The sequence below is a fragment of the Meriones unguiculatus genome, chromosome 7 (genome assembly GCF_030254825.1).
Source record: "Meriones unguiculatus strain TT.TT164.6M chromosome 7, Bangor_MerUng_6.1, whole genome shotgun sequence".
Taxonomy (NCBI): Eukaryota; Metazoa; Chordata; class Mammalia; order Rodentia; family Muridae; genus Meriones; species Meriones unguiculatus.
The window spans coordinates 87,415,004-87,431,531 of NC_083355.1; the positions used below are offsets into that span (position 1 = coordinate 87,415,004).

Genomic DNA, 16,528 nt, shown 5'->3' on the forward strand with positions numbered 1-16,528 from the left:
AGTAAAATGTAGCATATGATCATTCCTCCTTCTGTTTTCTCTCTCAAGCACTGTTTTTGCTGGCATTTTCTGTGTGTGTGTGTGTGTGTGTGTGTGTGTGTGTGTGTGTGTGTGTTTCTTTCTTTTTTTTTCTTTTTGTTTTTGTTCTTTAGTTTTAGTTTAATTTTTTTGGAGACAAAATCTCTTTATGTAGCTCAGGTGGGCCTCAAACACTTGATTTGAAAAAATAGGCTATAATATATAAAAGTTATAAATATATAAGAATAATGTGTTTTGGGGCTGGAGAGATGGCTCAGTGGTTAAGAGCACTGGCTGTTCTTCCAAAGGTCCTGAGCTCAATTCTCAGCAACCTCATGGTGGCTCACAACCATCTATAATGAGAGCTGGTGCCTTCTTCTGGCACCCAGGAACACATGCAGGCAGAACTCTATATAAATAATAAATCTTAATTAAAAAAAAAAGAATAGCACAGTTTGTGTGTGTGAGTCTGTGTCTGTGTGTCTGCATACAAAGGTACCCACCTGGAGCCTCAGGTGTAGGAGCCTGCTGGAGCAGGTCACAGGTGGGTGTGAGCCACCAGATGTGAGTGCTGGGATTAGAACCTCATTGGGCCCTCTGCAAGAGCTATAGGGGCTCTTAACTGCTGAGAAATCTTTAGCCCCCAAAATACTATGTTTAAAACCCCTAATGTTTGAAGTATTTTATTAATTTTTGACATTTCATTTAGTGTATCTTGATGATTTTTACCATCCCCACCACCTTTGTTCATTCTCCATCCTCCTTCTCTGCCTCTCCCTCCTGCACGCCTTCGTGGAGCCTAACTTGTGTTGCTCAGTAGTGTTGTGTGTGGGGTGTGGGCTGCTCTGGAGAGTAGTGGCAGACTAGGGATCACACCCTTACAGAAAGTGCGACTCTTTTTCTCCCAGCAGCTACCAAATGCCAATAGCTCCTTAGCTATGGGTGGAACTTCGTGCCCTGCCTCAACCCCCACCCTTGTTTCCTATAAAAGCAGTGGCATCTCCAGCAAGAGAACTTAAAAGGCGATATTGGTTGCCGGTCTAGGAATGGAAGACAATGAAGTGGTTTTCTCTGTCTGAGTGGTGTTACAGAACCCTTGAAGTGGCATATGGGTGCCAGCTACACAGAATGTTAGTTGAGCAGGGGACAGTTGTTTGGAGCTCAGATCATTCTCCGATCCTTTCTTGATGACTATGGTCCTAGGATTCGACTTGGAACACTGTTTATAATGTGGGAAGTTTAATACTTAACCAAGAACTAGAGGTGAGAGATTTGGGGAAAGGAGGGTAATGATGTTAGAAGGTACTAGAAAAACTGGGTTAACTGGTCTAAAAACTGAAAAACACTGAGAACCATCTGATACAAAGCTTACGTAAAAACCTTCCTCAGGTCAGGTGTGGTGCTGTGGGCCTGTAATTCCAGCTCCCCAGGCTGAGGCAGGGAAGCCACAAATCCAAGATCTGCATGGTCTTCAGAGTGAGTTCATGGCCAGTCTGGCACTTAGTGAAACTCTGTCTCAGAATTAAGGGAGGGAGGGAAGTAAGAAAGAGAGTGGGGGTTGTAATTCAGTGGAAGCGTGCTCAAATGCATGGCAAGGCCTTGGGTTCAATGCTCCGTACTAAAGGAAAAATCCTACCCAACAGTATAGTTGCAGCTGACCTGAGCTACTTAAAAGATGCAGCAGAAGGTACTGTTTTAAAGATGCTTCTGACATTTCTGGCTAAGGTGAGTTCAGGCAAAGGAAGAAAAGCAGTGGCGAACTGTTGTGACTTGGATATAAATTGGTGAAAATGCATATTGGGTGGTAGCTGCAAAGTGGAGAGGGGAAACTAGGACAAATGTTGGAATGAGAACAGAGCTGCAGGAGGTAGGTGAGCCTGGAAAGAAGTAACCAGGGGCCGTGGTGCACTTTCTGCAGACAGAGGGCGGGCCGGCAGTGGGCTTATTCATCCCTGGAGTCTATCCAGGGAAGAGTTTTCCCACACCCGCCTCTTTAGTACAAGGAGAATGTCGAAGAATTTGAAGTAGAAAGAAAAGGCAGTAGTGAGGAGAACAACCTACATCAGAGTTCAAGATCTCAAGTACTCATAGCTGGGTATAATGTTGTACATATACACCCTTAATCCCATTACTCAGGAAGGCGAGGCTGATTTTGAGTTCAAGGCCAACCAGGAGTGCACAGCAAGACTCCAGCTCTAAAATACTAACGATAATAATGGGCCAGCTCTAGACACAGGGTTTCTCTGTGTAGACTTGGCTGTCCTAGAACTTTCTGTCACACTACTTAGTGGTCCTTTCTCATTCTCGTGTAGATCCAGAAGCAGCAAGGCCTAGCAGTTCCAAAATCACCACCACGCTGGGGCTGGTTGTCCATGCCGCAGGTAAGTTGGGATTGCAGCAAGCCTAACCCACCTCACAGAGAAGACTCCACACTGAATGTCCTGTGTTGAATTTACAAGCTAAGAATGTTTTCTACATTTTTAATACCTAAACACAAGGTGTAAGCAAGGCATGGTAACACATGACTGTAATACAGGCACCCAGGAGTGGGGGCAATAGGATCCAGAGTTCGAGATGAACTTGAACTACTTAGTGAGTTCAAGGTTAGCCTGAGCTACATATTCAGACTTTGTCCAAAAGAGTCTTGCTGTAGCTTATAAAGTATCAGTTATAAGCGTAGTTACAAAGCATTGGTTGTGTATGTGAAAGGCCTATGTTAAGTCCTCAGCAGCACCATATTTCCTGTCACTGGAAAATTATATTTAGAGTGATAATGCTATTTTGGAAGGCAGCTGTGCCACATGTTTATATATTACCTGTGCCTTGTTTTATAGTGACAGAGTTGACTAGTTACAAGAGGCCAATTAACCCATAAAGCTCAAATGTGTCCTGTCTGGGCTTTAAAAAGTCTGCTGACCTCTTTCCTAAGATCTGTCTAGGATAGAGCCTCTGCATGTCAATACCACACAGCCTTGCTGCGCGTGGAGGCCGAGGCAGTGAGCAGAAGACCCAGCAGCGGGGTGAAGGGGCCTCACTTCAGCACCATAACCCAAACCTAGACCTGACACTAGCATTCTGTCAGGACCAAATACATTTGTGAAAAGTGGCGCACTCCTAGCCTGCTGTTTTCTGCTTTCTAACAAGACTCACCCTCATCACCACTGTAGAAGTGGTGGGGCCTGAGAGAATGGAGCAGATAAATGAGGCGGACTAAAGTCTTACACAACAGTCAGCTTCATGTAGAGCCCCAGACAGTGTATACTCGAGGGTTAAGAAAGATCACATGAGTAAAGGTCTCATGATTTCAGGCTGTATACAATCACATGGACGAGCCACACATGACAAAAACATGTCATAGAGACATATAAAGGAAAACATTTAATTGAATAACAACAACAAGCAAGAATGAGCAATTTGAAGTAAACTCGCTCCTATCCATAGACCTGGGAAGAACGTGTGGACATTCCCAGAACAAGCGTGTGTTTCAAAGAAACTGAGGTCACAAGACCTCGTTTGTTTTCTTGGAGTGTTCTCACAAACACTCAGAATTCTCCTAACAGGATTCCATTTCTGGACAGTGTTCCAACACACCCATTCAGCCAAAGTCCCTGTCCTGACAAATTTTATGTCAGCTTGACACAAACTAGAGTCATCTGAAAGGAGGGATCCTCAACTGAGAACGTGCCTCCATAAGATTCATCTTAGGACATTTCTTAGCTAGTGATTGATGGGGGAGGGCCCAGCCTGTTGTGGGTGATACCAACCCTGGACTGGGGGTCCTGGGTTTTAGAAGAAAGCAAGCTAAGCTAGCCATGAGGAACAAGCCAGTAAGCAGCACCATCCAAGGCCTCTGCCTCAGCTCCTGCCTTTACTGCTTTTGATGAACTGTGTCATGGAACTGTAAGCCAAATCTTTCTTCCCCAGATTACTTTGGTTATGGTGTTTCATCACAGCAATAGTGACCCAAGCTAAGATAGTCCCCATCATGTGTGAATCATCTGTATTGAGGCCTCCAGCCTTAAAGACAGAAAGATGCCACCTTTGAAGTTCTTCCTTAGCACTGCTATTATTATAACTTGACTCATTGGGGGATGTTGATTTCATACTTTTTCAACAATAAAAACTGCTAACATATGGACTACGCAGATGCTAAGCTCTTTGTATATGTTTTTTTTTTTTCATCACTCATGAAGCCCTAAAAATGTATGTTTTGTTGACCCCACCATTTTTGTTTGTTTGTTTGGTTTTTCTTGGTTTTACAGTCCCTGGCTGTTCTGGAACTCACTATGGAGACCAGGCTGGCCTCAAACTCAGAGATCTGCCTGCCCCTGCCTCCTGAGTGCTAGAATTAAAGGTGTTTGTCACTACCATCCCGCTTACTGATGTCAGCGAGGTTGAGTGACTTCCCCAGAACCAAGCCCAGCTCCGCCTGGCTTTGAAGCCCACGCACTCAGCTCTGCAGCCACCACCTTTTATAGCATCTTGTTTTCTTGTCTCCAAATTCAGCGGATGGCGTAGCTTTGGGAGCAGCAGCTTCTACTTCACAGACTAGTGTCCAGTTAATTGTGTTCGTGGCGATAATGCTACACAAGGTAAGCCAAGATTGGGTAGTCTTGATCATTGATGCATTTCTAAAATGTGATTTTTTTTCGTTTTTTAGCTTAAAAATATCTTTATTTATATGTGTGTGTGCACATGGGCCCACACATGCCACTTAGCATGATGAGGTCAGAGAACAACTTTGTGAAATTGGTTCCCTCCTTTTACCCTGGTTCTTGGGGTTTGAACTCAGGTCTCAAGGCTTACACAGCAAGCACCTTGACCCACTGAGGCATCTTGATAGCCCCACCCATCCTTTTTTTTTTTTTTTTTTTTACTTTTTAGTTGCTATCCATTTAGGAGAATTAAATATGTTCATTGCTAAGTTTTTGTTATTTTCTTAAACTTATTTTAAAGGCTTTATAAAATTTTTGTATCATGTTCACAAATGACTAAAATCTTATTAATTTTTTGTTTGTTTTTTCGAGACAGGGTTTCTCTGTGTAGTCCTGGCTGTCCTAAACTCACTTTGTAGACCAGGCTGGCCTTGAAACTTCAGTGATCTGCCTGCCGCTGCCTCCCTGCAATTTATGTATACGAGTGCCCTGTCTGCATGTACTCTTGCATGCCAGAAGAGGGAGCAGGATCCTATTATAGATAGCTGTGAGCCACCATGGGGGTGCTGGTGAACTCAGGTCCTCTGGAAGAGCAGCCAGTGCTCTTAACCACTCAGCCATCTCTCCAGTCCTCAGTTTCTATTTTTCATAGAATTTTGTTCACATAGCTGACTAGATGGCTCAGTGGGTAAAAGTGCTTGCAAGCAAGTTCCCAAAAGTTGTCCTCTGACCACCACACCCACAGTGGCACACAGTGGCAACATTCACACGCACAATACTAATAAATAAAAATTTAAAAATTCAAAATAATTTTGTGTATGGTGTGCGTGTGTGTATATCATGTATAGTATTTATGATATACACACACATGCAGGGTTTTTCTGATGAGAACACTGATTCCTAAAAAGCAAGCTTTCTCTTGATGGGATACCTAAGTTTCTGTTGTAAGAGTTCACATTCAGATACCATCACATGCATTTCTTGATGTGGAAACAAGCCCTGCTTATCGAGTCATAATAAGGGCTACTTTGTCATTTCCAGGCTCCAGCAGCATTTGGGCTGGTTTCCTTCCTGATGCATGCTGGCCTAGAGCGGAATCGAATTAGAAAGCATTTGCTGGTATTTGCATTGGCAGCACCAGCCATGTCCATGCTGACATACTTAGGATTAAGTAAGGTAAGTGTGGGCATCTCTTGCTACATAGTCATGTGTCTAGTTCTTCTCATATGTGCTCAGCCTGCAGCCTGTGAGCTGCATGGAGCTGAGAGCTATGAATGTGACCTAACACAAAATCAGAAACTTACTGAAACATGATACAGTTTTTAAATTATTTTATTGTCTAACATAAATATTGTAGATTGTGTGACAGTATGTCACAGTATCCAAAGGCTCAACAAACCTGATAGGGTATCTTAGGTTGAATTTTTCACATACAGTATTTTTCCAAACTAAGATAAAAATTGAGAGTAAAAGTATGTGAAATAAATGTCTTAATTCCAAGTTAGTCCTTTTTATGAATTTAATATTCATGTAAATTGAATATCCGTTCTAAGAATATTTATGTAAGTAGTAGAATTTCAGTATAATTTAACCAGCCATGCTTATTTTGTTTGGCAGATAAAGTCAGAACCATTATTATTGTTTTATTAGTATATTACTTTATCATTTATTATTTTATTAGTGCATTATTAGTGTTTTGCCTGTATGTCTGTGTAATGATGTTAGGTTCCCTGGACTGGAGTTACAGACAGTTTTGAGCTGCCATATGGTTGCTGTTAATCACTGAACCATCTCTCCAGCCCCACTGTCCAACATTTAATGCTGAAGCAGGCACAGGAAGCATGCAAGACAAGTCATTTAGTGGCCTGCAGGAGAGTAGAGCTGGAGCAGAGATGGCTGTAGGCAGCTGGGAGTCCAGTTCTATTTTTTTATCCCTTAATATAGCTTCAGACTTGAGATATCAGTCTCCAATTTAGAGCCCACATACTGCATTTCCAAGCCTTATAATTCTCTCTATAGCAACAACCCTTCCTAGTTTACCTAAAAGCCAGTGAGTAGAATATATGGGGAAAACCTAACTAACCAGGGCTGGTCGGTAGGAACTGCTTTCCTCCTTACCCTCATTGATCCATCATTATATGAAACAATAAATATGTTAAAAGAAATACCGACTCTTCTGGTTTTCTGTTGGTTGGCTGGTTGGTGGGAGTGAGCCCAGGGCCTCACACGTGCCAAGCACTCTACCACAGAACTATGTCCCCAACCTCTTTTTCCTTCTTCCTCCTTCCTTTTCCTGTTCGTTTTTCATTTAAAAAATGAATAAAAAGGAAGAAAAGGGAAGGATTTAAGAAAGCATATATGGAAAATGAGATGGTCAATGAGTAGTTAGATTCTGTTAACCAGGGTCTATGGATTGTTGATCTTGAGTCTAACAAGTGAGTTCTTAGACGGGGCCTTCCCATTCACCTGGAGAACCATGAGAACAGTGGGCAGTTCTTTATACGTTATCCATACACACACCTATCTTTGATGCTGAGGACTAAGCCCAGAGCCTGACACATGCCGTCACGTCCCTGCCCTGATAGTTCCTTTTAAAATATGACGCCATCCCTTCACTCTCTTAAATAATCAAAACCAACAAAACCCAGATCAGTGAGGGAAATCTATTTTAGTGCTGTTATTAATATGGCCATTGCATTTGTTTTGTTTTGTTTTTGTTTCTGAGACATGGTCTCTCTGGGTAGCCCTGACTGTCCTGGAATTCACAATGTAGACAAGGCTGGCCTTAAACTCAGAGATCAACCTGCCTCTTTTGCATCTTGATTAGTTTGTGTCTTAAGTACCTGGCCTGGTAACACAGAGGATACGTGTTCAAAGACTCAAGTGAAACTTTCTAGCTAGTGCTTGAATGCTGCTGTGAAAAGCAGCTGTAGGTAGAATGTTCATTGCAAAATGCTAAGGGCAAATTTAGAATGTTCTCCCTGCAAAATCATTACACATTTGAAGTAATAAAATGTTAATTAGTTTGATTATTTCATTGTTTTCTCCAATCACAGTGTCTGTATACTAAACATTGTGAGTTTCACATTTTTAAGCTGTGATTGTATGTGTCACTAAGATTCTTAGGCCTTTATTTAAAACCTCCCCATAAATGAGAGAATTTCCAGTCTGAAGATGTCAGCAGTATCAGGTATAAATATTCCGATTTAGTTGGGGCAGCTTCCTGTCTCTGACTTTGATGTGACTTGTTTTAATTCTAATTCTAATCTCTTCTACTTCACAGAGCAGTAAAGAAGCCCTGTCAGAGGTCAATGCCACTGGAGTGGCCATGCTTTTCTCTGCCGGGACATTTCTTTATGTTGCCACCGTCCATGTCCTCCCTGAGGTGGGTGGAATGGGGCACAGCCACAGACCTGACAGCACTGGAGGGCGAGGCCTCAGCCGCCTTGAGGTGGCAGCCCTAGTTCTGGGTTGCCTCACACCACTCATCCTATCGATAGGACACCAGCATTAATCGCTGAGGGCCCAGCCTCAGCTCCGGCCATTGCCATCCAGGAAGAAGAGCTAGCGCGTGGCGCTCCTCGCTTCCTCAGTGTCTTGTCTGACCTTGCCCATCTCCACCCGTGTTCCTACAGTCCGAGGGAGATGAGAGTCAGTCGTGGAAAAGTGGACTGGTGTACAGCAGGAACTTTGTAATCAGAGACTTTGTGTTGTCTTTTAAAGGGACTGTGACATGCTGAGTTTTGATGTTTCTCTTAACCCTATTCTCAGGGAAGATGGAATTTAGTTTTAAAGAAAAGTGGAGAACTTCATACAATGAAATGGTAATTATGAAAATACAGTGTTCTGTAATTAAACTAAAGTTTTTTCCCTAAGTTTAGAGGCTCTGCCACTTTACCCATTGGTTTTTAACATGGTTCTCACCATGTAAGACTGGTGCTTTAGTATCTGTGCCACATGCCTTGAGAGAAGGTGGCAACACCCCACCCCTTTGATGCTAAAGGTGATGGCAACTAATTTGAGGTTAGAGTAAGGAAAATAAGGGTAGGAGACACAAACTGACCTGTACCTGAAAGAGAGATTCATCGAAAGGAGTGTCTAGAGTCTTCAACAGCTCCTTTGCACGTGCCTCCCAGTACAGAGCCTGCCCCTCCTTCCAGTGGAGCAGTGGAGGTGGGACTAGCCTTTGAAGAAGGGCCTGGTATCAGACAGCTTTCTTTCTTTCTTTTTAGAAATACCCTTTGCAGAATATTTGCCTGCAGCGCATTCTTAGCCAGATTCTGTTCAGGCACAGTTCAAGAACAGTGTGATTACAGTGAAATTAAGAGATGTAAAAATTTCCAGGAATTTGGATAGTTACTTACATCTCTGTAGTAACCTTTTTTAAAGTAACACTATTATAAAGTATGTTATCCTTGTCTTCTAAGTCCAGTGGTTCTCAACCTTCCAAAAGCTGTGACCCTTCCAAATACAGTTCTTCATGTTGTGGTGACCCCCAACCATAAACTTATTTTGTTGCTACTTTATAAGTGTAGTTTTGCTACTGTTATGAATTGTAATGTAAATATCTTGATAATGGGATATGTGATCTCCGACCCCTATGGGGGTCGTGACTCACAGGTTGAGAACTGCTGTTTTAAGTATTTCTTTTAGCAGCCAGCAGTCCCTCTGGCTAAGCCCTTGTCCAGAGTGGAGAATGTTCCTGTCTGCTCGGTAGCTCCTGTGCAGGAGAGTAGGGCTGTATCAGAAGGCGGTGTCTGCTGCTGGCCTCAAGCTCTTTGCAGTCCTGTCGGCATCCTACTCTTCCAGTGCTTCTCTCCCCACTGCACCCCACCCCCGTGTGCTGCTTAGTGCTCCCGGTGATGTCAGTGCTTGTGTGAAGCGAATTCTCATCGGCACAACCACTTCATGAACCGCGATGATGAAGACAGCACTGTCGCTGTTCATTTTCTTCAAATACAACTTTATTACACCCTCAGAAATGTCACCTCCTCGTGTGAGTTGACACAATCACTAATACTCTGATAATTTAAGCAGTTGAGATAGCAAAAGTATTCAACAAGGTAATTTTTCCATGTTTGCCAAAATCTGTTCAAATCCTATTTAGTCAGATAAGTGTATAACGCTGTATTAATTTATATTTTCTGTAGCATTTCAAAACACTTTACAGAAAGACGAGCCGAGACTAGTTTCTTCAGAGCAGTGGGTACAGTCATCTGTATTTTTCTGTGATACCTATGCCAGCATGCCTGTGGTTTTTCTTAATTTCTCTCCTAAGTTGTCACTGGGTCAGCAGCTGTGGAATTAAACTTGTGAGCCCTCTGCTGGCTGCAGTGAAGAAAGCAGACGTGGGGTGCAGTTTAGCCATTGCATCCCATGCTAACGTGTTAGGGTGCAGTGTGTGATTAGGCACAATTAGGCACAAACAGGTGACTCGGAAAGGTTTGGTCTCATCTAGTCCTTCCAAAATATGAATGTCCTGATTCTTTCTAGAGCCTTACTGTGTCAAGTCAATGCCCATTCTGCGTCTGGCTTGGTTTGACTAGAAGAAACTCCTGTCACCCCGCTACGTCCAGTGGTCAGAGAATTGCTGAGCTGGCCAGAGCCTCCTTCATTCAGCAGTGCCTTGCCATCTTGCTTATAAATTTGGTTAGACTATCTTGCTGGGTAGGGCCTTGGACTCTGGCAAGGACTGAATCATCAAAGTTCCAAATTTGCCTTCCCCACGGGGCCTCAGTCGTCATGAGCTTTCTGAAGCTGGGGCCCCCTGCAGGCCTGGAGCTGCTACCTGGGGACCGCTCACCCCTTCCCTGGTTGGCAGGCTCACATAGCCATATGAATCTTAACAGGGCTCAACTGCCTTCCAGGCAGCAGGAACGTGCAGAGAGGTGGCTCGCACGCTGCCAGTGCTCGCAGGGCAGCTCCCTTGCTGCCCGCTTCACAACGCATCTCAGTTGTTTTCCTCCTTACAAGTCCCTCTGGAGGTGTGGAGGCCTTAACACGCAAACACATTTGGACACATTGATGATACTTCCGCTGCTGCCACAATTACAAGTGGAATTATGGGCTACCAAAGAATTAATTAATGAAAAGCGCGGGCCATCTGTCCTCATGGCCAAAGCAGTCTTAACTGCGGTTGGAGTCTCTTTCCCCGGGAAACTACGTGTTCTTCAGATTCTACCCCCGCCAGTTCCCAGTGCTGTCCCCATGTCAGCGGGGCAGCGGTGTTGCCATCTGATTCTGCTTTCCTCTGTGTGCTGTTGCCAGCTTGCATCCTTCCAGGCAGACACTCTGGCCTGGAATGCTAGCAGGTGGAACAGTACCACCCACTGAGGCCGTGCGTTCTCCCCTATTTCACCTTATTCGCTTATTCAAAACAGCCAAGTCAGCCTGCTCTGGGGTTTTGGATCCTCACAGAGAAGAAAGGGAGGGGCTGTTCTTATAGAAAGGGAAAAATTGTTTGTAAGCCAGTCTGTCACTGGCTGGTTCTCTTTTCCAAGGGTTACACTGGAGGAGCACACCACCGACAGTGTGGCAAGCCCTGACCCCCATGGAGGTGAAGTTCTGAACATAGGCACTGTCAATAGCACAAACCTCTAAAATGCTCCTGCCTGTCCTTGCCCAGAGCCCCAGACAGTCATGCACAGGATAGTCATCCTGCAAGATTCTTCGTGGCAGACTTCTGCTCAGCACAGAGCAAGCCTCACCCCTGAAAAATACTGGTGGAGATATTAAACTGCAACCTTTTGTACTTAAGACTTGACAGTTCAGCTCAGGAGACCGGAAGGTGCGTGTCTGGTGGGAAGGGCCTGGCAGCCTGTGCAGTGTTGCTTTAGGTGTGCTCAGTCCAACACGGGACCTAACCACGGAGCCTGGATCCGCTCCCTGTCTGGTGTCTTCCTGTACGCTGCGGAGTCTAGTGGGGGAGGGTAACACCACAGTTCCCCCAGTTTGGTGGCCTGAACGGTGATTTTAATTGTCCCTTTTTTCTGGATCCTTTGTACAAATAAAACTCATTCCATGGATGGCTGCCTTATAATTTTGTCTCTTTCCACTTTAATTGTGAATGGTTTAAAAAACGCTGTTTTCCGATTTGTTTTATGATATTAAATTTTTATTAGTGCGAACCTTGTGTGAGTGGCTCTTTACTTACACATTGGCGATATCTGTGTTTGGCAACCAGACCTGATGCACATTTGAACATCAGAGAGCTGAGCGCCAGGCTATCTCAGCTGCTAAAGGCACTTGCCGCCGAGTCTGTTGGTCTAAATTCAATCTCCGAGTCCCACATGGGGAAGGAGAGAGTCAGCTCCCATGAGTTGACCTATGACCTCATGTGTAACATAGTATGTGTGTACCATCCCCTCAAACAAAGTAAAATTGTAATTTAGACATTTTCAGGTAGTGTGGGAAGTTGTAAAGGACAGAAGAAAGGTGCCCTTTAAGCAGAGGAGAGAGAGGGAAAATGGGGGACCCGGTATGCCATTTGCTCCAAAAGACAAATCCAGGGATAGCCCCGCCCTTGCCTCACATTAGTGGATCACACACCCCTTTCAAAAGGCCAGGGTGTTATGAGCACATAAAGGCTACGATAGTTGTCTCTGGAAAGAGAGACTTGGATGGAAGGTCTGACTTTTGAATTAGGCATGGAGGCGCTGAGGGGTGTAAGCACAGACCTGCCAGAGTGTGGAGGTCAGAGAACAACGTCTAGGCGTCTCTTTCCTACCCCAGGCTGGTTCATACCTGAGCTGGCAGGCTTGCTTGACAAGCCACAAACACTTTTCCCCACTGAGACATCTAACTGGCATGTGGGGTTCTTGTTTTTTTAAATTAAATTTATTAGTGACATTTATTTGTTTTTTTTTTTTTTTTTTTTTTAGCTTTGGTTTTTGAGACAGGGTTTCTCTATGTAGTTTTGGGTGTCCTAGACTTGCTTTTTAGCCCAAGCTAACCTCTGACTCACAGTGCCTGGTTTATTGTCTTTATTTTTAATGGCTCATGCCTGTTGACTTAGCAGTCTTGAGGCAAAGCAGATAGGCTGCCATGAGCTCAAGGTGGGCTACAGGGTGAGACCCTATCTCAAAAAAACAAAACAAATGATAGTTGGGGCCAGTAATCCTAGCACTCAGGAGATGGATGGAGGCAGGAAGATCAGAAGTTCAAGGTCATTCTAAACTGCATAGTTCAAGGCCAACCTGGTTTGCATGAGACCCCCAATTCAAAAAATATTAGTGATGTTAATTGTACAAAATAATGGATTTCACTGTATTTGCATACATGCATATAATGTACTTTAATTATATTCACCCCTTATTAGGTTCTGTTGTTCCTCCTTCCCCTTTTCTGTGGGCTCCTTCCTAAATAGTCTGCCTTTTACTTTCATGGTTTCTTTTGTTATATTTTACTCTTTTTTGACAGGGCCCCGCTATGTAGTCCTGATTTGCCTGGAAGTCTATCTAAAGCAGACTGTAGGTTCAGAGTTCCTCTTGCATCTCTTATTAAAGGCATGTGCCCCACACCAAGGGGGATGGGGTAGGTGATCTTTTTTAAAATTGAGATCAGAGCTAAGATAAGATATAGCATTTGCCTTTGAGTCTGTCTCGTTGCACACAGCATCATGACCTCCTGCCTATTTTCCTGCAAAGGATACAATTTTATTCCTTATGCCCAAATGACATTCTACTGTGTATGCCTGGCAATCCTCGAACTCAGAGAGATTCTCCGGCCCCTGCCTCCTGAATGCTGGGAGTGAAGGTGAGTGACACCACTTGCCCAGCTTTCTTTAACCATTCATCTGCTGGTAAGTGGCTAAGCTGATTCCATAACTTGGCTCTTGTGTTCGGTAAGCATGGGTAAGTAGGTGTCATGCTGAATTTAATGCCTTCCAGTGCATATGCAGGAGTGGCATAGCCTAATGGCCTGGTAAGTTTTCTGAGGACCTTCCATACTGACTGACATGGTTGTTTAACAGTTTTTGTTCCCACAGTGTGTTGGAGGTTTTCCTTTGGCCCATCTTTGCCAGAATTCAATGTCTTAGATGATGCTTATCTGACTGGTGAGGTGAAATTCTTGGTATTTAGACTTATTTTCCCAATGGCCATAGACATGAGTTTTTCACATCAAATATTTTTTTCATGGACTTGTTTAAAAATAACTAACATCTGTCATCAATTTGCACATCTTCTAAGATGTGTCTGTTCAGTTCTTTTGTTCACTCGTTGCATTGTTTGTTCTTTGGATATATTTTCAGTTACTTACATATTCTGGATATTAATTCTCTGTCAGATAAATAGCCAACTAAAGATTTTCTTCCCATCTGGAGGCTCTTTATTCTGATAATTGTTTCCTTTGCATTCAGAACCTTTTTAATTTGATGTAGTCCCGTTTATTGGTTCTCATACTATTTATATTTCATGAGGTATTGGAGGCCTGTTCAAAAAAATGTTGCCTGTGCTTAGATCTTGGAGTTCAGATCTTCTCCCCACCCCTTCCCCAAGATGGGGTTTCTCTGTGTAGGTAGCCCTTGTTGTCCAGGCTAGCTTCAGACCGAGGCCTGCCTGTAGCTGTAGGACTAAAGGTGTGCACGAGTACATCCAGCTCAGGTAATTTTTTACCTGTGACACAGATTGCTGCAAATGGCAGTGTGGTAATGAAGTGCTGTTGTACGCCCTTAGGGTCCCCTGTGAATCCTGGGTGCCACATGATCGTCGCTGTCCAGGGTGCTCCAGACTTCTGGAAAACATCAAGACAACCAGCAGCTCGTGGTTCCTGCCTCACTTCTAGGACAGGCAAAGAGAAGCCAAGGAGCCAGCAGTCCCTACTTTGTGTTATCGCTTAGTACGGTCAGGAGTTCAAGTTCAGCCTGGCTACTTGGGACCCTGCCAAAGAGAGGGGGTGGGGAAGAAAGTGTAAAATTCTGTAGATAATTGGGCCACATCCATGTCCCTTGCCAGGTACAGTCTGTCTGGTCACCTAGATGTGGTAGTTGGGAATTTCTGGGTCTCTTCCCTCTAGTGACTATTGGCTGATTTTTTTTTCCCTCCTGAACCCTGATTCCTGTCCAGGGACTAAGGATTCCCTTGTTCCATACTCCTGAGCAGAGTTCTGCTTCACTGAGGCAGGCTGCTCACTCTGCCCCCAGCCTTCTCTCCAATGTTCCTTTGCTCTCTGCTCCTGAATTATAAAAAGGGCATGTCCTAGAATAGGAGTGGCCCTGCCCACTGCCCTGTATTCATAGCCCTCTACTGTTCTCATCAAAACCTTCAAGGTTCTTTTAGACCATTACGTCGGTGCTGGGAATTGAACCCAGGTACTCCGAAGGAGCAACAAGTGTTCTTAACCATTGAGACATCTCTCCAGTTATGTTTCTTTCTAGCTCTCCAGCCTGTAGTTTAGCTGGGTCTTCTGGGCTCAGGACAAAAGGTAGGGAGGGGCAGAAGAAACAGGCCTGTTTTATTCTCATCTGTTACAGCCTTTGTCCTACACAGTACTTCAACAAGATTGGATATGTTTTGGGGATTCGCCTGAGCCGTGGCCATAGGCAGATGTATGTAATACTTTGAGAATCAGAAATCAGCCTTGTTTGGAACTTGCACAACATCCCAAGCTAATATGGTGCTGAGTGTTGGAAAGCTTTCTCTGCACTTAAGGCAGGGTCTTAAGTACGTAGCTCAGGCTTGACCCTGAATTTATGATCCACCTGCCTCAGCCTCCCAATTGCTGAGACTTGAGCACCACAGGGCCCCCTTTTCAAATATGAGTTCTAGAGGGTTTCAAGGTAGCTCATCTTCAACTTTTTTATTGTGCAAAGATGGAGCTAATGCTGGTGGCTAATCCCTGGTGTCTGGCCTGCTAAACCTTGTATTCAGTTCTACAGGGGGACCGACCTCTGTACAACTGCAGGGATGTTTTAGGAACGTGCAGGACTATAGCAAACGGCTTATGAGATTGACTAGCCAAACTCCACACATCTGCCCAGACCCAAATAAAATAACCATGCTCTTAGGAGCTAAATTTATATATGTAGTGAGAATTTTGGAATTTTGGTTTCTTTTAAAACACAGAAGTATAAGAATATGGCTTCATTTTAATCACAGGTGTGGGGATGTGGAGCTGCTTTGTAGCAGCTGACTGTGATTTACCGTGTGCTCCGGCAGGAATATGTTTTTGCCAGCTGCTGATAGTTTCTGCAATTGTGTGATGTTTGGAATTCTGAGGACTTTTCAGAGGGTATATAAATGTTAGGGCCCTGAGAGGTGGGGACAGTTGTTGGTGGGTTGTTGGTTGCTGTTGGTCAGGGGTGGGGGTTGTTAAATAGTCATGTACGAAGAAGCAACAAGAAGAAATTAGATACTCTGATGGTGAAGATCAAACTTGCCCCAAGGAACTAGATGCTTCTAATCAGCAGGAAGTAGTCCAGCGATAATATCTCCCCTTCCCGAACCCTGACTTCATTCAGGGATCTCTTTCCTCTCTATCCTTTTTTTTTTTTTTCCTCAAATATCTAGTTTTAGGGAGTTGAAGGGGAAGAAGAAAAGGGGTGGAGAAGGGTGGGAAAAAGAAGAACCCACAAAGTAGCCAAATAGTAGCTACAAATGTATGTAGCTAATCCACATAGCACCCTCCTCAAGGGGCAGCAGCATAAGCGTTTCTGAGAGATCTCGTTCCCCACTGATGCCCTGGGGCTCCAAAGGCCCATATTAGTGTTGGGAAGTGGCAGGGCAGCAAGGCGCTCCAGCTCCCCCTGAGACATCTCCCCTGGCATATCTGGGTGTGAGCACTGGTAGGCAGTTAGGGCAGTGGGCCGCCTGATGAGAACAGTCTTATCTGCCAGACTAGTGCAAGGGGCCGTGGCA

General features: G+C 44.3%; 2 protein-coding genes across 3 annotated transcripts in view; one reads left to right on the forward strand and one right to left on the reverse strand.

Annotated features, from left to right (window-relative positions):
- Window positions 1–11,800, forward strand: part of Slc39a9 (solute carrier family 39 member 9) — a 37,424-nt gene extending 25,624 nt beyond the window's left edge. For both annotated transcript variants that reach the window (XM_021633509.2, XM_021633510.2), the window contains exons 4-7: window positions 2,331–2,399; window positions 4,525–4,610; window positions 5,715–5,849; window positions 7,957–11,800. In XM_021633509.2, coding sequence (XP_021489184.1) covers window positions 2,331–2,399; window positions 4,525–4,610; window positions 5,715–5,849; window positions 7,957–8,187 — 521 coding nt within the window. In that variant the 3' untranslated portion in view covers window positions 8,188–11,800. The remainder of the gene's footprint in view (window positions 1–2,330; window positions 2,400–4,524; window positions 4,611–5,714; window positions 5,850–7,956) is intronic.
- Erh (ERH mRNA splicing and mitosis factor) overlaps window positions 1–16,528 on the reverse strand; it is a 58,772-nt gene that overhangs the window by 36,230 nt on the left and 6,014 nt on the right. Inside the window, exon 2 of the mRNA XM_060387778.1 lies at window positions 14,288–14,405. Within this exon, the coding sequence (XP_060243761.1) occupies window positions 14,288–14,375 (88 nt within the window). The 5' untranslated portion in view covers window positions 14,376–14,405. The remainder of the gene's footprint in view (window positions 1–14,287; window positions 14,406–16,528) is intronic.